Raw genomic sequence first — 27353 nt, forward strand, 5'->3', positions numbered from 1 at the left:
CAGACAGAAGCAGACACAGTCCCACTCTCACAGCCATCACGCTTACAGAGAAGAGGAGGGGAGCCCGGATCACATGCATCGTGGCCCCAAGCATTCTGAGCCGCTCCATCTCCTCCAGTTCAAAGAGCTCTGAGATGTGAGATCCTGCAGCTCTAATTACAGCCTGTGGGTGACACCTCCAGTTCACACAGGTCTCCTCCAGCACATCCAGAATGCCCACCTCAGGCCAAGGCCTGGCTCTGCTGGTTCCTGAGCAGCACTGAATAACTGGAGGCTTAATTATTTTTTCTCTTGTTCAGAATTTTTTTGTGTGTCCCCTGTCTTTATGGCGTGGAATGTGTCTTGATCGATGGTCCAGGATTAGCTCTGCATGAAGAGGTGGAAGTTGGTGCGAGTGAACTCCTGATGGATGGTGTTGATCAGCGAGTCGGAGTCGGGGGGACACTCTGGTGGGGCTCGGGACCTGGTCAGGGGGCTCAGTTCGGGCGTGAAGGTGAAGGAGAAGGAGCTGCGGTAGATCAGCCCATCAGTGCGGATCAGGGAGAGGGGCACCGTGATGGGGTGTCTCTGCCATCGCCACTCTCCGCTGAACACAGACACGTCAGGCACCACACACAACATGGACTTGGGGCTCCTGCAGGTGCACAGCAACGAGACAGAAATGCAAGTCTGCTGTGGAAAACTGGCCAAATCACACACGGTTACATTGTCATCACTTCACTGATTAACCAGCAGAAAACCATCATGCACGTTCAGGTATTCTGCTAATATTCTCCACAACCCCCTTTGCAAAAAACTGTGAGTTATCGTTTAAGCCATTATTCCCTGTCTTCATTTCCTAATTACACAACCTCCAAAAATAAGACTTAATTTAGAATAAAATCAGAATTAATTTAGAATTGATTTTAAAACAGAAAATTCTTACTGGATGCAACTGCAACAAAAACAGTAAAGAAAGCAGGAAAACATCCAGTGGTAAGCCTGAACTGAACCTTATAATGTAAGACTGTGAATGTGGCCCCTGCCCTTCTCTCCCATCATCTCAGGGAGCAGGACAGTCTCTCACCTGTACATGGTCTCTGCTTCTACATCTCCAAACCAGACCTTCAGGCTGGGGCTGAAGTTCTCTCCTTGGATCTCCAGCATGGCCACATCTCCACCACCATTCAGCTTTCAGGAGCAGAGATCACTGAGTCAGACTGAGGGACAAAGCAACTGCATGGTGCACAGTGCTCCATAAATTCAAAACCGGCTACCATTCTACAGTGATGGCTAGGAAGTGGACTTTTGCTCACAATCACTGTCAACAATCAATAATATGCAGTTTTCTGAAAACCATGCTATAATATTTGAAGACAGATTCTTACAGAGATTAAATTTTAAATACTTGACCCTGTATTAGGACACGGAAAGGTGCTAATGTGGACAGATATTTTAGGCGATACAGTGGAATTAAGGCTGTGTGCAGTGTGTCTCTCCCTCACCTCCAGAGTGCTGATGAGCGGGATGGGAGTGACAGGACCCTGCAGGCAGGCCAGGCTTTCGCTGAATGTGTATTCCACCATCTCTGTGCCAATGATGGTCCAGCATGAGCCGTCATTCAGCAGCTCTTTACTGGGATCCTTGGAGCAGGGAGAGGCCTGCAGGCGGCAACACTGTCTTTACAAGCTGCTGGCTGATCCTTCCACTTAATCACTGCCCAGTGGAGAGCACAGTTCTCAGAGTCTCCCTTTACATTCCATCAAATGTCATAATTTTGTAAAACAAAAAAAGCCTTAGATTTGTAATTTCCCTTTCTAAAGGATGACTAACACAAACAGAAGAGCAGCTGGGAACTCGCTGTTCTGACACACTACAGGCTGCAGTTCTAGCAGCAATGAACCATAGCGGCTCTTGTTCTCATTTGAATGACCCTCTCCAGAGGGGGGTGAGGACTGCATTTCTTGAGAAGCATTTCTAATCATTTGGCAATATTGCGTAACAATCCTTGAAAATTAAAAACTCAGGGATAAATCAATTTAATATCAGTACCAAGGTGCTACTGCAACACAATGAATTCTGAGGTAGATATCCAGATTTGCTTGCAGAGGGTAACAAAGCATGCGTGGAGAATACCTGAAACTGTATGATTTTTTCATTGGAGAGACATAAGTACATCCTGCTGCTGTCTTTAAACTGGAAAGCACACTTGTGCAGCTGGGAGACCGGTTCATTCACATCTAGCATGGCATGCTGCTTGTTTACCTTCCTGATCACCTGCAAAGTAAGGCACATTAAGGCATAATAATGATGTCACTGCATTCACTTCACAGCTACAGATAAATAGCTACTTTAGCTACTTTTTGCTTACATCGTCTGACAAAGGAAGTGGTGAACAGTGATTATACTTCAAAGATTTATTGGCATGTTTCATTTTAAAATAAAACAAATTATGCAAAGCCTTAATGCCAAGAATCTGCTTGGAAGAATTACCCTGTGGTGAATATGACACTGCAGACTAGAAATAAGAAAGAATTCTTGACTAACTGTTTAAAATCCTCAGCATTGCGAGACTAAAAATACACCCCTAGCAGAGACTGAGCACTGAGAGTGGACAGAGTTCAAGGAGCTGCTGACACATCACAGATCTGAGGTCTGAGAGCAGAAGAGGGCAAATGTGGAATCTATCACTGAGCCCTGAGTCCCAGATGTAGGTTATTGCACTGGTGCTCAGAGCAAACTGCAGGGTCTCACATGACTGACAAGGTTAACAGCAGAACACACCAATTCTCACGCTTGTTACAATAACATCACCACACAGCCCACTATTTCAAACATCCGACATCTGTTCCAGAGAGAAAGCAAACTAGTGCTTTAAGGATAGTAAAGCTCAAACATGCAGTATGAATAATAGTTCACTTTCCTCCCAGAATCATCTGATACAGTGTCTTTTCCATCACGTAAAACAGGCTGTGCTCCTCCCTCCTGAGAACATGGTTTGTAGTTCTGGCATTTGTCTGTGGTGCACAGTGTGCTGCTCTAGTCATTCAATTCTCACACATTTTCTTATTCAAGCTGGCTCAGCCTCATCTTTGCCTCACCACCACACTGTGCCCCAGCAGGAGTGGGCACAGATAGAGTCAAGCCCATCAGTGAGGAGCATGCCAGCAGCAACCCCTGCACAGTCACAGGACTTGAGGCTTGTGTACACAAGTAGAGCCTTTCTCAAACCGTGTATAGTATGATCATGTGTTTTAAAGTCTGCATAAAAACAAGCCACAAAACAAAAACACAAGTCAGCAAAAGGCATCTATTGCATATAGAGCTACTGACATTTCCCTAAGCTGATTCATACGTACAGCTCAGGGCTGATCCACCAGACCTCCTGCAGGACTAACCAGTCGAGGGTCAGTATTGGAAAAGGGGGGGTCAGGTATTTACCATGGGAGGCAGGGCCACCCCAGTGCCGGTGCACACCAGCCGCACACTGCAGCCGTAGCAGATGTAGCCCTCGCGCGGTGGGTACTGCCCCTGCTCGGCCTGCTGCTCGCCCCCTGAACACAGAGACAGGGCACAGACATCAGGCCACCTGGGCACCTGGGTGAGCACACGCCGCAAAGCTCTGGTGAGCACACGAACTACAAATCACAATGACATGAGTTATCTACAAGGCAGGTAGTGACTGAAGGAGGAAACAAAAGAAAGGAACCAACAGGACCAACCAAACAACAACTAGTGACGTGTGACAGGTCTCCAGTGACCAGTGTCAGAGATGAGGGAGCAGGAGTGAGCGAGGCCCCAGATGTGTGTGTGTGCATGTGTGTGTGTCTGTATTTGTGTGTGTACATGTGTGTTGTGAATGTATGTGTGTATGCATGCATGTGTGTGCATACATGCATGTGTGCATGAGTGTGTGCCTGTGCATATAGGTGTGCATGCATGTGTATGTGTGTGTATGTGCTGTGTGCATGTGTATGTGTGTGCATGTGTGTATGTGTATGTGTGAGTATGTGTATGCGTGCATGTGTGTGTATAGGTCTTTATGCATGTGCATGTGTGTGTGGGTGGGGGCAGGTCATACCCAGGGTAATGGTGAAGGCTGCCCACTGCCTGGCACTGGCCACAAAAGCCCCTCCCTCCACGGAGAGGTACCGCGTGCTGACGGTCTGGGAGCGCAGCCGGTTGAACAGGGACACCCTGGAGCCCGAGGAAATGCACACTGCAACGACACGCAGGCGGTGAAGATCCCCATCAGGGGCCGGGCCTCTGTGTGATCATTTCCACTCTGCAGACCAGCAGGGCTGCACAGTGTTGGTAAGAAGTGTTTGACAAAGGAAACTTTATTACACCCAAGGCCAGTCTTCTTTGCTGGAGAGCTCCCCTTTCAATTTATTTACAATGCACGCAGCTTCCCAGTCACCCACAGAGAAAAATAAGGTCTTTATTACAGCCGACTTTACAAACACAACCGCTCCTATCTTTTACACATAACTTGTCGTCCAGGGAATGTTTCTGCCACTTTCTGCGCCATGACTATGCCCCAGCCCTGCACTGGCCTGACTGTGCAAGGCACTGTGAAGGGGTGTGACTGTGAAAAGGTGCTTAATTACATAGGCTGACTGACCTTTTTTAAAAAAGCAGAGTGGTTTCTTAAAGACTATATTCATTTATTATGTTAATATATTATTTCCTCAGTTGTGGAAATGTTGTGGTGCAGCTCACAATAATCTCCAACAGTGAAAACAAAGCAATCATGTAAAACACTGTATATTGTAAAAAAAATACCTATACTGTAGCTACAGAGAACCTACTGCTGTGGTTTTAATAATTATTACATGAGAAGGGATCTTTCCACACAGTTAACCACGTGGTTCCATAAATCATAAACTCAGCTTCTTCCAGATCACATTGCTATGTTCCATTTTTTCTTTTTATTGAGACATGTATTTTTCCTCCTGCACATAAATTAAGGAATGTAATACCAGCAGTCAGACTGCTGCCTTTGCTAAACTATCTTTGTGTTTTGAATAATATACTGTATACAGCTTGGAGTATGTATAGCTTTTTAAAATCAGTACACCCACACATTTTCTTTGACTTTTGCCACAGTAATGAAAGAAATGCTCTGTCACCAAAATGTTTACAGTAGTTGTGATCTCAGCTTGCCTGCATTTGTCATATCCTTTCCTTTCGGGTAACAGGTAATGCAATCTCAGGCAGTGTTACTGGCAGCACTGACTGCCTCTCTTTCCCCTGCCAAGATTGCACTGGCTATAGCAATTAACCAGAGGTTTCCTGAGGTTCAGTTAAATCAGAGAAAAATACAATGAACACAGTGACACAGTAAAAGCATGTTCCAGCACAAAGGGAAAGCAGAACAGAAACTTATGGAAGTAGTTTGGTAAGACACACGGTCTCTCAACGCCAGCGTGCACTTACAGTCTGCATTCTTCATGGACTGCTTTTTCTGGGATGGCTTGGAGATCACCTTGATCTGCCTACTGTAAAAGGAGCCTATCTCCTGCCCATTGCTGAAGAACAGCTTCAAAACCAGCCTGAAGTGTTTCCTTTTGTCAGCGTCAGAGATGTACAGAGCCTTTGCACAGCCAAACGTCTGAAAAGAAACGGTCAGAATTGTTTCAGTTCGGACCTTCATGTTCATTTCCAGCTCTTTAAAAGATAAAGACCTAAGAGGATAACGGACGGGCCTGGACCTTATTTCTGTCTACAGTGTGCAGCTAGAGAGAGCACAGGACTCTTCTAGAATTTACACAGCTGGGCATCCAGCACCTTGCTGGAGAGTATATACCAGTGTCTACATAGAGATTTTAATCCACCATCCTCTTGTAACCATTTCAGGTCCTGTAGCCTATTCATGTCAACCTTGTGACGCTGTTTCATGTGTGTAAAATGATGGTTTTTATCTTCAACTCTATCTAAACTGCAGAGCTGGGAGTACAATCACTCAATGGTTTTGGATGAATCTGTCTCCAGCTGTGGCTTCCTGCTGTACCTTTGAGTCCAGCTGTTCCTCAAAATTGAGTTTCAGGGTGTTGCTCTGGGTGCTGCCAGCGCTGTCCAGCCCCATGTAGCCCCGCACCCTGCAGCTGGAGTCTCCCAGACCGCTGGCTGGTGGGCAGGGAAAGACAGAGATGTTTGACCCAGTTGCAATATTAGAGGAACTAGAGCTCTGTCCTGCACCCCAACCATCTCCAGCTCAGTACACTGACTCAGTACACCAGAACAGACTGAAATTGCATCAGCCTCAGAGAAGGAGAGTGGGTCTCTATTGGGTCCATGTTTAGAACCCACTCTGTGCCAGGGCCAGCAGATTTGTTACCATGTTATGAGCGCCTGTACCTTTCAGCAGTTCCTGTTTGAGTTTCCAGCCTGGCCCAGTGAGGTAGACACATGGAGGAGGGCAGAAGAATCTGAGGAAAAACAAGGCGAGTCTCCGTCTCCCACAAATGTTAATTTACAACCATGACGCAGACAGTAAACATTGGTCTCATATAAAAAGCACATTAAACTAAATGGAATTTAGGTCATTTAATTCAGGAAAAAAAGGAACATTTAAAGGGTGGTGTAGAGCACTTGACTAAAGTTTTGATTAACTGTGCATCACAAAAATCTGATCTGAATGCGTCCAAGTAATTTCACAACCCTGTGGAATAAGATCAACGCTAAATATCGACAGACTATTATGACACGACAAACAGAAACCTATTGCACTGAAACATAACAGTGGTACAATCTATGAAGTCTGTTTTCTGAAAATGTAGAAATTGTGTATGTTCCAAAGCTGCTGGCCAGCTCATCCCCTCTCGGTCTCACAGGAGGACTGCGAGTGCAAGTCCCCCAATCGGCTCAGTCCAGCTGGAGTTCTCTGTGTTTAGGGTCCTGGCCAGGCTTCAGGCTGAGTGCTGATGCCTGACAATGTCTTACAGATGCTGCTCAAGTGTTTCTAGGGGCCTGGATTGGGACTCTTGTGCCTCACCGTTTCTCGTTACCGTAGGACTTCTGCGCCACCTTGGCATGCAGGATGAGCACAGACTGGTCTGGGAGGAACTGCAGGTACTGCCGGACTGAACTGCGCGTGATTCCGGGTCGCTCCGGGCCTGTCCTGCACGGTGAATGTGGCCCAGCCACAGAGAGCTTGTTACTCACTGGCTGACTCCAGCACAGCAGTATGTGAGAGCTTTTAGACATTTTGAGTATGTCAGGAAAGCAGCTCAAGGAATGTGTCAAAGCATCGGTGTGACTGCTGTAAGGAATACTAGAGACTAGAATAACAAGACTAAAAAAAATAAATTTTCAATTATTTGCATTTTGAAGAAGCAAGTGATGTACAAGATATTATACAGCATTCATCACAGATTCTTTAGCAATTGTAATATTACTTAATCTTTTAAATGAATAACCCTGTTGAAAATAGAAAAGAGAGAACTGAATGTGTGTATTATTAGATTAAGAACATTCATAACATGGAAGATGCATCTTTAATTGTCATGTCTATCACATGAAATATAAACAACAGAATACAATTAATTATCCTCTTTCAGAACTTTCTCAGACAGTCAAGTCAAGGGGCCACATTTGTGGCTAAAATTCCAGCCCTGACCACCAGACTGCAATGTAAAGGAACAGAACACCCTGAATTAATCTTGGGAATTAAATACTGTTCATTTTCATACATTTCATAAAAGTACATTCAGCTGTTTCAGATTTATTCTGTCTCAGCAGTCATTATTACATTCCTTGGGAGAAACAGATTCCACAGAGCGATGTGCCACAATGTAACCAAAAAGTCTCCGTCCCATTTTTCCACTATACTTCAGCTAAACTACTCCCTTAGTTCACCGGTTTTCATTTTGGGTGTTGCTACATAGTAAGTCAAGTTCATTTACATTTTTTAAATAAAAATAATCCTTGAATAATCTTTCTGCTGTAGTGTTCAAATGTTCCTTTCTGAAACAAAACCAGCCTTGATGCATGTGTACATAAGCTGTGCCAGATATCAACTTTCCCGATAAACAAATATAGGACAGAGAGAAACCGAAGCAGAACTGCTACAGGGATGGCAGATCAAAAGCTCTTCATCTGTTTCCAATTGACAAGATTGACACAGTGGCTGGGAAGCTCAATTAGAAGATTGATGCTCTGCACATGCAGCACAAGAGTAAACAATCTTCAGATAAGAAAAGCATACGACTGTACCATCTTCTGCCACGTCAGCTTTAAGGGTTAAAGTCTTTTTGTATGTCTTTGCTAATTTACTGCATGCATGCTTTAATACACAAATTAACTAACCAGATCTGCCATACTCTTGCACAAAAGTGTCTGTAACTGTTATTGATGTTTTTTTCTGAGTAATGTCTTGATGCTCTGGGTGAGAACTTCAAGCTGAAATAGATCTTTAGACTAAAGAAAGATATTCTCTATATTAAGTCCCAGACACCTGCCGTGGAATGCAGCTCATAATTCATAGAATGTTAAAAATGCCCAGCAATAACAATAGTCCAGCTGTCCTGGAAAAGTACTGAAAGGAGTCAGCAGGGTCCAATTTTAAACATCAAAGGGCAATTCTAGCCAGGTCACTAACCGCTATTGTCCTTTTAAATCAATCTCTTTTCAGCACATTACTGTGCCGAGAGAGAACTTGAATAGCAATTGTCCTGAGACCCTGAGAAACTCCTGTGCAGTGGCCACCACTGGCATTGTGGAAGCTTTTAGCCCAAGGAAGCATAATGCACTCAGATCATTATCATAGTCAGCCTGTCTCAGCACCGGGCAGACACACAGAAGCACTGTCTCTTGCAGAAAAGCAGTAAGAAGATCTTTAAAATGGCTCATTATTATGATTAGCAGAAGCATGGATCTAGTTTGCTTTCATATTTTGAATGAAGTTTACTTTGCCCCCTCAGCAAATGTATTACACAAGTGAAATTCAGCCAACTAAAATGGTAAAAAAACTATTGGTGATGTAGTATTAGACATTGATTAGGAGCTTGTGTTTTCTTTCAATGGATTTAAATCAGCGAACAACACAGTGGCACAATTATAGCATTGCAGCCTTAGTGCTGGTGCCCCACATTCAATTCCTGGGGTGCTATCTGTGTGGAGTTTGTATGGTCTCCCCATGTTTGCATGGGTTTCCTCTGGGTGCTCTGGTTTCCTACCAGTATGTTTTCGGATGTTGTTAATCAGCTTTTGGGAAATTGGCCCTGGTGCGAGTGCGTTTGTGTCGGTCTGTCCTGTGATGGACTGGTGCCCCTCCAGGCTGTACGCTGCCTTGCACCTGTTGCTTGCTGGGATAGACTCCGGCTCCCCTGATACACTGAATTGGATAAAGCAGTTGGCAAATGGAAGGGTGAATTTAAATCAATGAACAAATAATATGGATAAAATTTCTAGTAACTGGAATACGCAGGCAAAGAATAAAGCATTTCGATTTAATATGAAGATCTTGGCTTTTTGTTTAGGAATGTTGCATTTATAGGTGCCTTGCTGTCTTTGCATGAGCACATGCCACTGCTAATGATCAGGAAATGTTGCCATTGCATACTTGCCATATGTATGCAATAGTCATATGTCATAGAAGCACAATATCTTCAAGAGACAAAATCAATACAAAGTAAATTGTTTCATACTGAGTTACTTTGTAATGTGAAGTAATTTGCATCAGTAAATAAGTCCTTCAGCAGGCTAGATCAGACGATAAGAATGAGACTGCTCTACTCTAGGGGCCCAGCTCCTTGCTGCTGGTGTGGCCTGCTAGCCGCGTGGCCCCAGCGCCGCCGCGTCAGGGTCACGCGTGGTGATGCCTCCTGGCCTCTCACACCCGCGAGGGCGGGCGGGTCCGGGGAGTACATCTGCAGAACATCTCAAGCACCCTTCTCTCCTCCTAAATTAAATTGTTAATGGTTATTCTATTTCCCATTTATTAAGTAAAACAAAAACCAGCATTGACCACTGGGCACCGTTCCCCCAGAAACCCGGGAAGACTCGGGACCCCTTCGCGTGAGTCACGTGCTCCCGGACCAGCAGCAGGAGCTCCAGCGGGGCGAGAAAGCTCGCCTGTGTTCGAGGTCAGGCCGTACCGTTCAAACCGGCTGCTTCTGCTCTTATTTCACGGGGGGAGGGGTCTGAGAGTTTAACCCTGTTTCTCTGAATTAAATACCTGCGCTACAGACTCTCAGTCCACTCCGCCGCTGCCCAGCACGCAAGAGCATCCGAACTTTCACTGCAACAGAACACTTTTGTTTTCGTTTCTTCGTCTGACCTTCAGAAACGTTGTGCCCTACCACCCGAAGAGCGCGACTCGCCTGCTCGAGAGCAGGATTATCCCAGGACTGTCCCGGGACACGGGGCTCACGCGGAGCGGGCCGGCGCGCGGTTACCTGTCCCAGCCGGGCGGCAGCAGCGCAGGCGCGTGCAGGTCAGTGGTGTGGAGCGGCTCTGCGGGACAGGGGGACAGGGAGAGAGTGAGACACCGCACTGTCACTCCAGCCTCTCTTACCTGGGGGCATGCGGGGGACACTGGCAGAACCTTTACCGCAGTTCACCACGTTTTTCAGAGCTCTGGCACGGGTCTCCTTGCTTTAGCACACTCTAACTGCTCCGTACTTCACTTCTGCAGCTTTTTGCTGTGGCAAACCTTTAAATATGGAGAAGTGACATTTTGTTTAAAGTTTAAAATCTGAACGCAGTTAATTCTGCTTGTTATCTACCGTTAATTGGCCACATGCGCGCAGGAGGAGGTGAAGAGAACAGTTAAAAGTTTCTCCAGGGATGGAGAGGCTGTTGCAGTTAAAGACTATGAAAACGCTTCGACAGCAGGAAACTTAACACTCGCGCCACGCTGTTAGCCGCAGTTTCACACCATCGGCGCCCCGACAGGAGCCGCTTCACAATCACTTCGAGACAGAAGGGTTATTGTGCAGCGCGCCTGGCAGGGTGAGGGGTTCACGGCAATCACTGACTTCGCAATTCTGCGTTAAAGCAGATAATTGTCTGGAAAACAGCCTTCTTCCCACGCGACAAACAGACTTTTAAACGACTAATTGTATTGGAGGGATGTGATGGTTAACTCGGATTCTCTGTTTACGCACAGTACACGTCGCTCTAGACAGAGTATCAATATTTCACTAAATAAATAAGTCACTGTGATATTCGCACTACAACTTGGTATTATTATTATACCAACTTATTTACAGAATTCTCTTGTAGGATCGTCTGGAAAGACCGTGCGATTTTTTAGTACGGAGCTTGTTTCAGTTTTAGCCTAAGCTTGTACTCTTCGCTTCCTTGTAAATCGTGGTGTCTCCGAGCGAGTGCGCGCTATTCGTGTGTTTTATTGTGGGAAATAGTCGGAATACCGCCGGCGGGTAGTTGTTTGCGACAGCACTGCATGAAGTTTTTGAAAACGGAGTAGCTCTTAACTGCTGCAATTCAAGAAAGGAACTGATTACGAGTTGAACATCTTGGCCAGAACAAAGGTATGTAGCAGATATTAATAAAACCGTAGGTCTGTTTTGGTTGAAAATCATTTAAAAAATCACATATTGTAACGTTTTTGTTTGTGAATTATATTGCACAATACATGTGTATACTAGCTGTCTTTTATTTTCCTTCCATTACTTTTGAATTAAGCCTTTCGTCCGGCCGTGATCCGTGAATTCTAGAACCTTTTTAAGTAATAAAACAGACAACGAGTCATTTTCTTATCTGTGTACAGGAAATGTGTGCAGTGATATGTGCACAGACTGAACTGTACATAGGAAAGGGTACATTCTTTTGCCAGCCGAAACCTGCGATTTCATGACTCCCAACAGCAGCAGATCGGACATCAGTTTTATAAATTCCATCAGTGACACGGTGCTGCTAGAGACCTTAATCGGGGTCTCCTTTAGGCCCTTGCTGCTCTGCACTCCGCTGAGCTGAAGAACTGAAAAATGAGCGGCTTTTAACAGTGAGCCCTTATTCAGAGGAGACCCCAGAGGCCCAGCCTACACGTTAACATTTAAACAGATTTTCTCTGGGGGTCTGGTGTAGCACTAACAGTGAAACACATGCTGCCCTTTCTCTTCGTGTTGGTGCCCCTTTGCTAGAAGAGGACACACACCTTCGCCAGAGCCAACATATCTTTTGAGAGTGAGACTGTTCGTTTTTTTCTAAACTCTTTATCTATTCAATTTGCTGGAAGTCAATACAAAAGTATGTGAGAATAAGAGTGGATTCACTTTCTTAATAAGTCTGTATAATCCCTGTTCTTCATTAACATGCCATGATAGTTTATTCTCTGTTATCCAGACTGCCCTCGGTTCCTCCTCCCCATCCTAAAGGATTATCTGTTTGTTCAAGCAAGCCTTTATTATAAGGCATTAATAAAACATGAAAGACTGCCCTGCAGAACGTCTGATACCCCTCTGTATCAGGAGGTGTCTCTATTGTCAATGCCCCTTGTGGTGCTGTGGAGTGGGATCATCTGTGCAGTCTGTGAGCTTCCTTAGTGCTGAGTCAGCCCTGCTCTGGAAGGCAACCGAGAGGGGAGGAAGAGTTTCAGCCTCTAATGGATTTTATTTTAGGGAGTATTTTTCAGTTATATTTTAAGCTGGAAATAATTCAAGCCAAACACTATTACGTTTGGTCTTGGTTACAGTAGCCTTTTGTTTTCTGAAGAAATATCAATTACATTCATGCAAAACTATATAAAGAGAAAAAGTTCATTTATTCAAGATACTACACTTCTTAAGATGACAGGACTTCAGTCTTGAATGACATCCTACCTAGTGGTACAATGTCCCCCTTCATCGTCTTGTGCAGCTCTTCTTCATGGACAATACAGTTCAATTCAGCATATCTGTGTGCAGTCTAGTGTACAGTATAACAGAATTACCCAGGTTACGGTTAAATAGAATAAGCACTTATGGAAAATTGAACTGTGTTGCCAATTTGTAGTTTTCTTTCTTTTTCAGAGATATTGCAGATTTTTAGATTCTAGGCTTGTTGTTGTGATCTGAAATTGATATTTTAAATTTCGGTTACTTAATCCCAGCTTCTGCACAGTGGCTCTAGAGGTTCTGCTGTGGTTTAGCTACAGAAATGCAGTGATTTGTTCATCCCTGAATCATCAGAAAGCCTCCTGTTCCTACAGAGGCACCCCTGTCTGGAAGCACAGGGCACGAGTGGGGCTACAGCTTGGACAGGATGCCAGTCGCAGGGCTCACGTTTTCCTACAGTAGCTGGTGAATCTAAGGAAGGTTGGAGGAACCTGGAGCAGCCAGACAAGCAGCACACAAGCCTGGGGAGACCATACAAGGGCCCCAGTTGGGAACTGATCACAGCACACAAGAAACTAAGAAACGTGAGGCAGGTGTGTTAAATGCTACACTACTATGCCACCCAAAATGTTGTAATATTCCTGTGAAATTCCCCTTTAGTTTTAAAATAAATAAAGCAATACTCCCTCCAGCCAGCCGCTCATGTGCTGAGTTGGGCTTTCACTCACCGTTCCTGCTCTTCCCAGCCGGCTCTTCAGTAGGGTGCTGGGTGCCCAGGTGTCTCAGGCCTGAGGTTCTATCCTCCATGAGGGCAGAGAAGCAGATTTCTCTTACAGGTCCCTCACACCTGCAGAACTGGCCTCCTGTTCGGGTGGCCCCTTCTGGTTTTATCTCATTTTGTTTCACCCAAGACGAATCCTCTCGAAGTGCCTCTCCCTCAGTCTCTGTGTGTTAGAACAGGGGCTGGTAACCCTCCTCTGATCCTTGTGAGTCCTGCCGGAGGTGCTGTGTGTCCCGAGTCAGTCTGTCAGGCTACAGCTGACCGCTTGGTTTTCTTTTGTGTTTGCCACCTGCCAGCCAGGTGAGGGGTTCTCACGCCTGCAGTGCTTGTGCAAACATCGCGGGAGATAGAGGGGAGAATGGAGAGAGCAAGGTCCAGCCAGAGAGACAAGAGCTCCTCCGGGATTGGCCAGTGCCTTCCTGCTTCACAGCAATCGTCCAGCATAGATGGACACAGCCCATGTCCTGATATTGCAACAACCAAAAACAGTGGTTTATAAAAAATCTACAATAATTATTGGAGTGGTCTATGAGAAACCACAAGGTTGTCCTGATATCCAGCCCTTATGTGGTGTGAACTGTGCATCAGCTACTAAAATACCTTGAATCCAAATACTTCATATGTTCATTCTCATTTCCCTTATTTTCTGTTAAAAAATGCTTTCGGAGGTCATGTATGGTGCTCATAATGAACAACTTTAATGACAGGTGTCTTTAAATTCAGTTTATTTATATAACATGCTACCATAGACAAACTCTGACAGTTGAAATAGTGACAAAGCAAATTTGCACAGTGTGGGATTTTACAATAAGCTGTTTAACTTAATCTCATTCCCAGATGAAAGATAAGCTGTTGTCTGGCTGTATGGCATTATGTCATCTATGCATTGTATGTTTTAGATTGCAGTGCAATAACTTTGATCGAATGTCAGGGCATCAAATTTGAATAATTGTTTTATTTGTTGAAGTGCACATTTTGTAAAACCTAGGAATTTCGAACAGCGTTGCATGGCCAGGAGGCTGATGCTCGTGAAGGAATTGCTTCATGGTTTTCCCTAGGGCTTTGCAGAAGTCAGTGCAGTCAGCGTGTGAGGAGCACAAGCACACTGGAGCTCTTTGTGAAGCCCGGTCAGGGTTAGTTTTTAGTTTCAGTGTGAAAATCCTAAAACGGGTTTCCACGAAAGCTGAGTGGAGCCATTATCCAGACCAGTGTGTGGGTGTGACCTCCGCCGTTTCTAAGTAAACTACACTAGTGTTAGGAATCCCTGGTGGGAAGATACACGGATCCTGTGCAGACGCAGGCACGGGTGATAGATGAGGCAGGCGAACAAACCAAAACGAGAGGCAAGGTCGTAGTCAAAAGGCGAAAGGCAAGTCGTAATCCAGGAAGTTCTCCGGTAGCAGACAGTCCGAGGCGAGAGGCGAGGTGCAAAGTCGAAAAGGCAGAAGGGGAATCCAAAATCCAGAATAAACGAGGTACGGGGAAAAACGCCAGGTAGAGCTCTCAAGGAGTAGACTCAATACCGAGCAGTGGGAAGCAGGTGAAGATGGTTTAAATAGCAGTGCGCACCGCACAGTGAGTGTGCGCAGGTGGTTTAACTCGTGCGGCGGCGTTTGTTAATAATCACCTGCTGCTGGGGCTGATTAGCTTGCTTACGCTTTGGTCTTGACTGCCTGGTGGTCGTGACAACTAGTCTCTCCAGAGACCCAAGGAAAGAGCTCTTTCCTGCACGCCACAGGCCTGCCCTGTGATCAGTGGCCCAAGCTAACTCCAGCATGCTGCATCATCTAAACTGAAGATGAGCATGAAATCATTGAAATTATCCGCTGCTCAGAACTCGTGGAGTTAGTGTGGCCAAGGTAATGGGGGGGATGAGGGTCCTGTATAACTTTGTAATGTTTCTGGGCCCAACAGTAAATTATATATAAGAGAGCTGACAAAGTACTTTAACTGCTAGCTGTAGTTTAGAGGTTACTTTTATATAATAATAATAATAATAATAATAATAATAATAATAATAATAATAGTTCCTTCCACTTACATAGCACTTTTCTGGAAACTCCAAAGCGCTTTACAGGTAACGGGGATCCCCTCTACCACCACCAGTGTGCAGCCCCACATGGAAGAAGTGATGGCAGCCAAAGTGCTCCAGAACGCTCCCCACACACCAGCTATCAGTGGGGAGGAGAGCAGAGTGATAAAGCCAATTCGTAGATGGGGATTATTAGGAGGCCATGATTGTTAAGGGCCAATAAGAAATTTGGCCAGAATGCCAGGGTAACACCCCTACTCTTTACGAGAAGCGCCATGGGATTTTTAATAACCACAGAAACCTCAGTTTTACATTTCATCTGCAGGACAGTGCCTTTTTACAGTATAGTCTCTCCATCATTATACTGGGGCATTAGGACCCACACAGACCGAAGGGTGAGCGCCCCCTGCTGGCCCCACTAACACCAATTCCAGCAGCAACCTTATCTTTCCCAGGAGGTCTCCTATCAAGGTACTGACCAGGCTCACACATGCTGAACTTCAGTAGGGTTGGCGGGTATGAGTTGCAGGGTGATATGGCTGCTGGGTTTTATATTTGCAGGTATAGAGTATGTATTGGCTGTACATTTTATATACTTAAAACCAGTCTAGCATTTCAGCTGCACTTTTGTTTTCTTGCGTATCAAGGTTAACAGACTATTGTAGAATAACTGTCATGAGAATTAACCACTCTCCTCAGTCCCACATCCTGCAGTTCCTAACAGTTCCACTAGATGGAGTAAGATTCCAGGATAGAGGCAACACAGCACCTTGACGTTCAAACAGTACGACGGTCATTTTTTCTATTTCAAGGAATACATGCAAGAATAACTTAATTACAGTTTGAATATATTGAACAAGTATGTACTGTTCTGTAATATTTCTGTAAGGATCAGTATCTCTTTTAGAGGCCTGTAGCTGTTGCTAAAGCTGCTCTTTCTCACATGTACTCCTGACAGTGAGATTTTAAACAGATGGAACTACTGTAGCATTAAAGTGTTGGTGGTCCTATAAATTCCCTCCAAAATAAATGACTGTGATCTGTTGGAATTAAATGAGACAAAGCCAATCTGGACACAACACTTCTGTATTGATAAACTCTTACTGAACTCTGTATTGAGAACAAAATGAATAGTTCTGGATAACACCCAATTCATGTAACAGATAAGTTTTGCTGGTTAAAAGAAAGAAGATGGAAAACAGAAAGTTTTTTTTTGGTGAGGCTCATCTTATCTCCTCTTAGGCATTTCACTCTACTCAACCCTGTGATTTCTAATCTTTCCAGGTTTCTGTTAGGCGTGGGATCCAGAGAAAGACAGAGAAGAATTTGCTGTAGCCAGAAATATACTCTGACTCTGTGCTCATTTCTCTCCCAGTGAAGTTCAGTCCACCCAGCCCTCAGTCCAGACACCGCTCTCAGAATGAAGCTGCTCCTCCTCCTCGCCCTGGTTGCATTCTTGGAGGCCAGGCCACAGCGACCAGGTGAGACAAAACATTACCTCTCGAACAGCAGGAGCTGCAGCTGGACACAGTTCTTTTCTTAAATGAAAGGTCAAGATTATTTCTTGTAACTGTTGTCTATATCATGAAGCTGCACCATCTCAATCTATCCTCTCAGTTATTGCAGAAAAGAAGACAAACACTGTCTGATTTTATTGTTAATAACAGTCAGTTCTCTGCAAAGCGTGACTTTGTTCTCATTTATTTATTGCATAAGCAGCAGACAGCAAATGCAAGACGGGGCCTATCGACCTGGTGTTCATCATCGACAGCTCGCGCAGCGTGCGTCCCTTTGAATTCGAGACCATGCGCAAATTCATGATTGACATCATCCACACGCTGGACGTGGGCGCCAATGCCACCAGAGTGGGCGTGGTGCAGTACTCCAGCCAGGTGCAGAACGTCTTCTCGCTCAAGAGCTTCACGCGCAAGGCCGACATGGTGAAGGCCATCAACGAGATCATCCCACTGGCGCAGGGCACCATGACGGGGCTGGCCATCCAGTATGTCATGAACGTCGCGTTCTCGCCCGAGGAGGGGGCGCGGCGCGGCGTCCCCAGCGTGGCGGTGATCGTGACGGATGGGCGACCGCAGGACCGGGTGGCGGAAGTGGCCGCCCAGGCGCGGGACCAAAAGATCGAGATCTATGCTGTGGGAGTGGCCAGAGCTGACATGACGTCTCTGCGTGCCATGGCCTCCCCGCCTCTGAAGGACCATGTCTTCCTGGTGGAGTCCTTCGACCTCATCCACCAGTTTGGCCTGCAGTTCCAGGACAAGCTCTGCGGTAAGACATCTCTCATCTCACTCTGCCACACTCCTCTTCTCCACCTCTATCTCCACACTCCTCCTCTTCTCCACCTCTCTCTCCTCACTCTGCCACACTCCTCTTCTTCCATCGCATCCCGCTACACTCCAGTGCCCTCCCTTCACACATACTTGGACATCATCCTCCTACATCGGCCAAGCTCTGGATATTGCTACAAGAAAACAAATGATCTCAATATGTCTCATCTGGAATTTGAAATATTGAAATTCAAATGTAAATTTGTCTTTTGTAGACCTTTTGATTTGATATTATGAAATTCATTTTTTCTTTTCTTTGTTTTAAAACATTCCCTAACTAAAGAAAAAGAAAAGGTTTTAAAGAGAAAACTACAAAATAAGCTGTTTCTATCTGCAGGTGTGGATTTGTGCACCGAGATGGACCATGGCTGTCAGCACATCTGTGTGAGCTCTCCTGGGTCGTACCACTGTGAATGCCATGCAGGGTACACCCTGAATACTGACAGCAAGACCTGCTCAGGTGGGTAACATGTAGGCTTTGGACTGTCACTGGCCAGCTGTCCCAGTAAAGAGAGGATTACATCAGGACACCTCTCTGCCAGGCCAGCGTTACAAGACTCTGATAGCAGACTTCTTCTTTCTACCCATTGGAGACCAGCCAGTGCAGTGTGCTTTTTGCAGTACCTTTAAGCTGACACGTTGTGATTTGATCTAACTTAGGCCTTAGTTTTGTTTTTGTCTACTCTGAAATATGGTTTGAAAATAAAGTGGCTTTGGTTTCATTCCAAACTTGTTTAATTTATTATCTAAATAAATATGTATGAATGTGCAAAGAAGATTAGATAAGAAATAAACTGCAAACAGTTAAAAAAAGATCAAAATAGAATTTGCATTTTTGTCCAGCAGTATTAAAAACATTCCATCATTCTGACACATTCTGAAAAATTATTCTTTCTCCATATGCTTTATATTTATCTATTTACCAAATATTAAATAAAATGTTATGTAACTTAAATTAGGCTAATTACTTTGGGACCTAATGTGAGACACAAGTCCATTATTAAACCACATGTTCAGAAAAGGCCAACAGAAAAAGATAAATTATCTGTTGTATCTCTGTGAAGTTTTTTTTTTGGTGAAGCTGCATTCCAGGATAAGGTAAAATTATGATATTTCTTAAAAAAGGGAAAATTATTCACACACCCATTCATTATAAGAAAGTCATATATTCCTTGTTACAAGCCAGAGGTATTTCCAGAAGCCATGGCACAAGACAGAAGCACACCCTGGACAGGACGCCAGTCCTTAAGAGAGTACAAGGCAGGACACACTTTGGACAGGACTCCAGTCCATCACAGGACACATCACAGGACACACCCAGGACAGGACACCAGTACATCCGGGACACAAGACAGGACACACCCAGGACAGGACACCAGTCCATCACAGGACAGAAGGCAGGACCATACTCTCGGATGGGACACTGGGGTCAGGGTCAGTGTTAGGAACATCAATTGACTGAGCCAAGTGTGCCTTCGGGAGGTGGGAGAAAGTGGGAAGCACTTGAATAAAAGCCGTTCTATGAGCCATGTTCTTATAAGTTCAAAACATGACAAAGCACTCTGTTCTGTCAGCCAGGCTTGAATTAAACCAGTATCCCCAAATTACATACTAAATAATGGCCTGTTGTAAGAGGGCACAGGTGCCCAGTTTTCCATGCATATCTCCCCTGCTGACAACGAGGTGTCCTTTGTGTCATGTCTCTCCTTTCCAGCCATCGACCTGTGTGCAGGGGGCAAGCACAGCTGTGAGCAGATCTGCGTCAGCTCTCCAGGATCCTACACCTGCCGCTGCCGGGCTGGCTTCTACCTGAACCAGGACAAGATGACGTGCACAAGTAAGTGAGCGGCACGGCTGTTCCCCAGGGCCGTCTGCAGCTGCCTTTCATCATCCCTCCCTGTCCCGCGCCTGGGCATGATGCAATGCATGCTGCAGACAGCCGAGCACACTCTGCAAGTGATGGTGCACAGCCCCATGCTGCCAGAACTCCCCCAAGAGGGGCTGTTGTGCTGTTCACGAAAATAAGACAATTACCTGCAGACGCTCGGCACTTCTCTGAATGGAAGAACTTTGTTTAAAATAATCTCTCATACAGCCCATTTGTAAAACCATCCTCTTTAAGGAGTAAAACCATCCTCCCTGTAGGAGAGATGAGAGGGCCCTCCGGCACTCAGAGCTCTCCGTGCTGCCCCTCTGGCAACACAAAACGTTTGCTACTGAAAGGAAGAAAAATAAAATGAAAAATTTAGGGTGCTATCCAGTTGGTTAGATGCTTGTTTTGATATTAAATAAAATGGCTGGCTTTTCCTTTTTTTAATTTAACACAAGTGGGCAAAGGAAGGACTTTACCATTACCATTATGCTGGGTACTTCCATCTTTCCAAAATAATAAAAGCCATCTACTGTATTTTCTTACACCAGAAAACAATCGTCTTCAAACCGGGTGCGATTCTACTGTGCTGTAATCCAAAACAAGCTCTGTTTGCTTTTGAGGGATTTCATTAGACCTTTCCTGGAGCTGGGAGGCCGGAGATCTAATGACCTCTCTCCACTCTGCACTTCTGAAAGCACTGGCTGTACATGTACTGCCTCTGACACGGAACTGCGGAGTCTGGATTTACTCTCCTTCACTTTTAATATTACAGTTTGATGTAACTTGCAACTGACGCAGAGGTGAGGGATTTTGAGTAGCGAGTAAACCCAAATTCGCCTGTAGTCAAATTTTACCCCATAACCCTTCTAAACCCCCCCAACTTTGTACATGGAATGAAGAGGTGAGTGAGACCTGTATGCCATCAAGAGACCTGACAAAATAAAAAAACAATTTACTTGGAACTGTCTGGCATAGAAAATGGTAACACTTTAGTTTGCAGATCATCTGCAAGTAAGTGATTATAAACAATCTTATAACAGTATTATTATGCTGTTAACAGTGGAATATTTAGAAAAGTAAGAGTATTATAGTGCATACATACAGTATATAAGAATAATATTATAAGAAAAAAGGAGATGCTAACTGTAATACTCATACAATTTCCAAAATTCTGTTACTGTTGAAACCATAATTAATAAACCGTTAATAGGTTATTTATAACCACTGACCATGGAAACCTAACCTAAAGTGTTACTGAGGAGAGCGCTGATGTAACTTCTCTGCAAGAGGTAAAGGTGCATCACTTCAATAGAAGCTATGGGATGTTTTGTGAACATCACATTCTCTCTCCCTTCAGTGATCGACTACTGTTCGTTTGGAAATCACAGCTGTCAGCATGAGTGTGTCAGTGTCCTGAACGGCTACTTTTGTCGCTGTAATGAAGGATACACACTCCTGGATGATGGGAAGACCTGCCAGTGTAAGTTGAGATCAGCGGCTACAAAATCACTGGAAACCCTCACTGCAGAGCCCACAGTCACAAATTAATACGGAAATACAATTCACTTGCCTTAAAGTGAGTCTGGTCGTCATGCTGACCCGTGCTTTGCTCAGAGAGATTAACAGGGTTTGTGATTTTGTGCTCAAGACCTTTGTGTCATTATTGTCCTAGATTAGCATATTATGAGTAAATATTTTTCCTCCAAACTAAGGCATTGGAATTTCATTTCCAAATTTTTCATAAATGAAAAAAACAGGTCATGGTTAAATAAAAACTTTGGCCAAACCAACAATGGGAAATACAGTCCCAGTATTTTAAGGCAGCTAATTTCATCTTCTAACCTCCTCCATTCATAAATAAAAATATTTTTTTTTAAATTGTGAACTGTTGGAGCAGATCAGAGATTAGGTTCAATCCTAGGCTTCAGTTTCCATGATCGTTCAATCAATTCCTCCTCCTTCACCACCTACAGATGATTTTGGGATCAGATCCTAAGTGTGATTGACAGATCCCACCCCCAGCCCTGAACCCCAAACCCCCATCCATGATCCCCCAGCTCTGATCCCCAAACCCTGAGTCCCGAGCCCCAAACCCCCATCCCTTATCCCCCAGCTCTGAGCCCCAAACCCTCAGCTCTGATCCCCAAACCCTCAGCCCTGATCCCCAAACCCCCGGCCCTGAGCCCCAAACTCTCAGCCCTGAGCCCCAAACTCTCAGCCCTGAGCCCCAGACTCTCAGCCCTGAGCCCCAAACCCTCAGCTCTGATCCCCAAACCCCCATCCGTGATCCCCAAACCCTCAGCGCTGAGCCCCAAACCCTCAGCCCTGATGCTCCTGCAGTGCCTTTGTCTGCCCTTGGACTCACACCTGTCTCTTCCCACAGTGGAGGACCTGTGTAACACGGTGGAGCACGGCTGTGAGCACCGCTGTGTCAGCGCCCCCGGCTCCTACCACTGTATCTGCCCTGAGGGCCAGCTGCTGCAGGAGGATGGGAAAAGCTGCAGCAGTACGTATCAGAATCACTCGGGGCGAACAGCCTCTCTCCATCTCTGCAACTTCTCTCACTCCTGCAGCTTTGAAACACACCTTTGTGCACAATAATACCATTCCCACACACAGAGCTCTATGTGACCTCCCTCTGCTGACAGTGCAGGCAGGGTACTGGGCTTCAAAGGGCTGAGTGGCACAGAGTCTGATATCTTTCTATCATTCAAAGTCACAGGTTACATATGCCAGATTTCTGATCTTTGACAGCCTGGAATGATTACCATCAAGCAAAAGCTTGCAGGTGTCTAAACACACACACAAACTAATAAAAACTCTCACATGTTCACAAAACGCTGTCTGAGTGTTAGGATGGAGGGTGTGCATGTCTCTGGAAAACACTAAAGTCAAACTGTCAGTTGTATCTGTTGTGCTTTCCCCTTCAGCCTGCAGGAGCGCCAATATCGACCTGGTGATGGTCATCGATGGCTCGAAGAGCGTGCGCCCACAGAACTTCGAGCTGGTGAAGCAGTTTGTGAACCAGGTCGTGGATTCTCTGGATGTCTCGGCCCACGGCACACGGGTGGGGCTGGTCCAGTACTCAAGCCGAGTACGTACCGAGTTTCCACTCAGTCAGTACAAGAGTGCTGAGGACATCAAGAATGCCGTGCTGAAGGTAGAGTACATGGAGAAGGGCACTATGACCGGGCTGGCGCTCAAACACCTGGTGGAGAACAGCTTCTCTGAGGTCGAGGGTGCTCGTCCACCCAGCAAGGGCATCCCCAGAGTCGGCCTGGTGTTCACCGACGGGCGATCCCAGGATGACATCACTGAGTGGGCTAAGAAGGCCAAGGATGCTGGTGAGGACCAGGATCCTTTATCCCCTAAGAACATCAAACACACTTTGTCAGCTATTTAGCTATTTGTTATCTACCTGAAACACTTCTTTTCTTCAGTGCTTAGCTTTGTGTTTCCTGCAGTATTGAAGTAAATTACATTTTACTGAAGGTAGACACGGGGAACTAAGGTCCCAGTAAAGATATAGTCTGCAGTGCAATGGAGAATGTGCACTTCAGCCACTCTCTTTCCAAAACTGTCTTAAGTGTTTTGTGCACTAAATGGACATTAGGAAGGATTTCTGCTGAAGATACTGTTTAGACTTTCTTGACAATATTCCTCCATCTTCTTTAGCTTGATGCCTTCTCCCTGTGTTGCCTTTCCACCCCATCTCTCTGATTCCTCCTGGATGATCCTGGCCATGCTCTCTCTCCTTGTCCTCCTGACCTCGGGTCTGCCCCTTCTCCCATCTCTCCCAGGCATCACCATGTACGCGGTGGGGGTGGGCAAAGCAGTGGAGGAGGAGCTGAGGGAAATCGCCTCCGAGCCAGTGGACAAGCACTTCTTCTACACCACTGACTTCACTGCCATCAACCAGATTGCGGAGAACCTCAAACTCAACATCTGCGCAGGTACAGTTTACACAGAGAGCACTCCCGACCTCCAGACTTCGTTTGTCCTCCTGTCTTTCAATACAATGTGATTGTATGAAATGTGACAGCTGTGGTAATCAAGGCTGGGCCTGGTCAGTGCTGGGTTGCAAGACCTCTAAGGAAAGCCATGTCGCTGCTGTCAAAGGTGTTGACCAGTTGGTGAGTTTCCAGTCCAGTTCCACAGTGTGGTAACATTCAGAAACTGTGCTGTAGGAGTTGCTGTCCTTTAAACGAGTCGTTAAACAATAGTCTCCCAACCATTTCACAGATCCCAGGTTACTGATGGCGAGAGTAGGAGTAATAACTCCAGTGTCCAGGTTGCATCTCACTCTGGGAGAGTGACATGGGCCCTCTCCAATATGTCAGTCTCTCTGGGATCGTTTGTGATGAAAAGCACTATACAAATGCAAATTATTTAACCAAATAGGTACATCTGATTATTTCTTCTTTCCTAAAAGTAAAAATTTTAACGATTTCCCATGGAGTTTGGTACATTGGAAATGAGAAGGATTAATGGGATGATGGGCACAGGAGTCTGTCAGTACTCTCTCCTCTCTCCAGACCGCCTTGCCATTGTCCTCGCTGCTTGCTAATTGATTCCAGCATCTCCGCCAGCTTTTATTTGAAGGATCCCAGAAAACATGTTTCATATGTTTCCTGGAGAGAATGAGGAGAGGTGAGGTGCTTCCATGGGGTGTGCACCAGCTCACTGTTTGTCTCCTGTCTGTCTCCTGTCTCAGAGGAGAGCCAGGGCGAGATTGAGGTGAAGGACCCATGTGCCTGTGAGAGCTTGGTGGAGTTCCAGCAAAGCACCTTGAGCACCCTGGAGCAGCTGACACAGAAACATATCCTTTCCAAGGCTAAGCTAGACCCACAGCCAGCTCTGGTCTGGCCCATCTTACTGAGAGCAACAGCCATATCGCAGAAACTAGGTCCAATACACAGTGCAGGGGTGGGACGTGGAGTTGACACAAATACAACATCTGCACAGTGGCCTATGCCTCTGGGACCTCCATCTCTTTGTACTGTTTTTCCCCTTTAGACTGCACCTTGATATTCCATAGGAGCGAGACAGAGCACTGCCTGAAAGGGCAGACAAAGTGTGTGCACTGCCCCACTCATATGCTGCTGTGTGATGAGTCAGAGGGCTTCAATGACTCTTTGTGAGGATGTTCTCTGCATGCTTGACCTCTGCCCCAAGTGTCCATCTGGCTGGAAAGAGATCCTTGTGAATTGCACTCATTCGGAAGCTAATGTGCCCGCAGAAGGTTCCTTTACAGGAGAGTTGCCAAAAGTGGTTTCTTTTCACTGATTTATTATTTGTCTTTTAAATGATCACGAACACGTGATGGAGGTTGGTGCACAATGAGAGTTTTATGGACGCAGCCTTTAGCAGGAGTTATAAAATTCAGATCCACCAGCTGTGGTCTGCCAGATTCCACATGCTGCAATGTCAATATACCAAGGCGCACTTTCTCATGACAGGTACACTAACAGCACAGTGCTAGTTTGATATGCCCAAGATTGTTTATAGTCTTTAAAAAGAAATGAAAGCAGTGGCAGGGCAGTGAGTTTCTGTGTTTAAAAGTGTCATATGTGAGAGAAGTGTGTTCTGCACAAAAGGAGGGGCTAGAGGCCTCTTTAAATCATCAACAGCTGAAAAACCTGGAATGAGTGTTTACTGTGTTTCATATAAGCAATCAATTATCCAGTTACTGCTTATTAAGCACTGTGGAGCTATAATATAGACATGAACTGAAAGGCTGTGTGGCTGAGATCAGAACTGCACACAACAGCATAGTGCTCTCTCCCCTGAGTCCGCTCACTAAACACTGTGCTCTCTGAACCTAATGCTCAGTAACAGCTCACTGAAGACTTAGTAAGATCTCAATATGACGATAGCACAACACGGGCTTTCTCTGCAAGTTCCTTAACAGCTGGCACTGGCAGGGATGATGGCCCGGCTGGAAGATCTGGAGAACCAGCTGCTGTCCAGGAAGTGAGGTGCAGATCTTCTGTTGAAGGGGGCTCCTGTCACTCGACTCTGGCTCTCTGTATTAAGGGTTCTCTATGTGAACACAACCTGCTTGTATAACAGAAACGCTAACATCATTCAGAACACACTGGGACCTGGCTCACAGTAAGATCTTCACCTCACACTCTGTCCAGACTATGAAGGTGATGAGCCAGGCTTGGGTTTCCATTGTAAATGCTGATAAATCCCACAATCAGGCCGGTCAGGATTCATCTGTTGCTTTAATTGTTGATCATCCTGCTGAATACAATTTCTCTCTCTCTAGTTTTTTTCACAGAACCTTACCCCCCTCACTACATTGAAAAAATAACCCTTTATCTTTCTTTTTTAAAGTAAAAGAGCAAGAAACAGGCACTACTGTATATCAGCTCTAATATCTCTTAGTGGGCAGCAGAGCCAACATCTTATCATCATGGGTTTATATTTTATTTCTTTTAATGTAAAAGAAGTTATATTTGCTTCTTGATATAATTATTAAAAAAGGAAACTGGTATCTATGTTTCTAAATGATATATTAAATATATTTACAAAATAACTCAGTTAATCAGTTAATACAAGTATTTCATACTGTCATTTAAACTTTGCTGACACAGTTGTTTATATAAAAGAAAAAATATTTATTGAATAACAAAAGGTAAATGCAATATTGAGTCTGTTTTAAATAACAACTGTAAATATTTTTTTCTGTAATGAAAACTGAAGGAGGGATAAGTACAGACAACACACACCACATCCCGAACATGCACTGCAGACGGAATGGGTTTCCCTGTCTGTAAAGCCAGTCTGGGATCATATCCCTGATTTCAGGTGACAATACTCCAAGGATATGAATTCTTCATACGCCATCTTATCTGGTAAGATACCAGAAGGCTTTACAGTATCTTTATCTCAAAGGAATTGAATAGTTAATGAATTATCCATTTTGTTAATTCAGGTGGTAGTAGTCAACCCACTATTTGCAGTGCTGTGAAGAGAGGAAGTCTCACAGGAAAAGACTGGACTGTAACAGTCTATTATGGCTCCTGTGTACATTCCTTTCCATGTTAACACCTCTCTTGCTGGGTGTGGAAAGCTACGTAGCCACAGCACTCTGAAGAACAGAGTCTTCCCTGCTCACCACAGAATGCGCAGGGTCTGCACTCAGCCACTCCAGTGAGAAGAGTTCTCAGTGATGATGAGCAGGAACGATAAGCACATTTTTGTAATCATACAGGGTAATTCAGCTAAAGACTTATGTAAGAGAAATGCTCATGTAGTGTGCTTACCTTGTATAATGTTAATCAATGTCAAAAAGTATAGAAGACACAAAGCTGTTTCTTTGAAAGTCATTCATACATTGCAATGTAGGAGAGATGGTTTAGCTTGGGTAGCTTTCACATTACTTTCAACATATCCAGCTTTAGAAATAATGATCATTCCAAAGTGAAACCCTGAGGTTTTTTTAATAGCCAGTGTGGAAGAAAGTCATCATATGTTTCAAAAATACAACAAAACACAACTGTAGCTCATATCAGAGTATCATCCCTTCTCTTCTCAATGTCTCCGCATGACAGAA

The 27353-nt window shown here is 45.0% G+C and overlaps 2 protein-coding genes across 2 annotated transcripts; one reads left to right on the top strand and one right to left on the bottom strand.

Annotated features, from left to right (window-relative positions):
- Positions 1-360: 360 nt before the first annotated feature.
- On the bottom strand, positions 361-13568 carry rbpjl (recombination signal binding protein for immunoglobulin kappa J region-like). Its single transcript, XM_088937788.1, has 16 exons — positions 13490-13568; positions 11790-11926; positions 10380-10437; positions 10173-10279; positions 9940-10056; positions 9718-9851; positions 6977-7102; positions 6340-6410; positions 5993-6108; positions 5419-5593; positions 4061-4198; positions 3421-3533; positions 2116-2256; positions 1485-1640; positions 1067-1170; positions 361-634 (listed from the first exon to the last, which is right to left on the bottom strand). The coding sequence occupies exons 1-16, from the start codon at positions 13566-13568 to the stop codon at positions 361-363; spliced, it is 2046 nt and encodes a 681-aa protein (XP_088793914.1).
- Positions 10177-25841, top strand: matn4 (matrilin 4). Its single transcript, XM_088937436.1, has 11 exons — positions 10177-10417; positions 16950-17055; positions 17294-17857; positions 18254-18376; positions 19631-19753; positions 21147-21269; positions 22173-22295; positions 22720-23133; positions 23590-23742; positions 24504-24608; positions 25708-25841. The coding sequence occupies exons 2-11, from the start codon at positions 16995-16997 to the stop codon at positions 25764-25766; spliced, it is 1848 nt and encodes a 615-aa protein (XP_088793562.1). The 5' UTR covers positions 10177-10417; positions 16950-16994; the 3' UTR covers positions 25767-25841.
- The last annotated feature ends 1512 nt before the right edge of the window (positions 25842-27353 follow it).

This window comes from Atractosteus spatula, chromosome 19 (genome assembly GCF_055471065.1).
Source record: "Atractosteus spatula isolate fAtrSpa1 chromosome 19, fAtrSpa1.hap1, whole genome shotgun sequence".
NCBI classification, from domain to species: Eukaryota; Metazoa; Chordata; class Actinopteri; order Semionotiformes; family Lepisosteidae; genus Atractosteus; species Atractosteus spatula.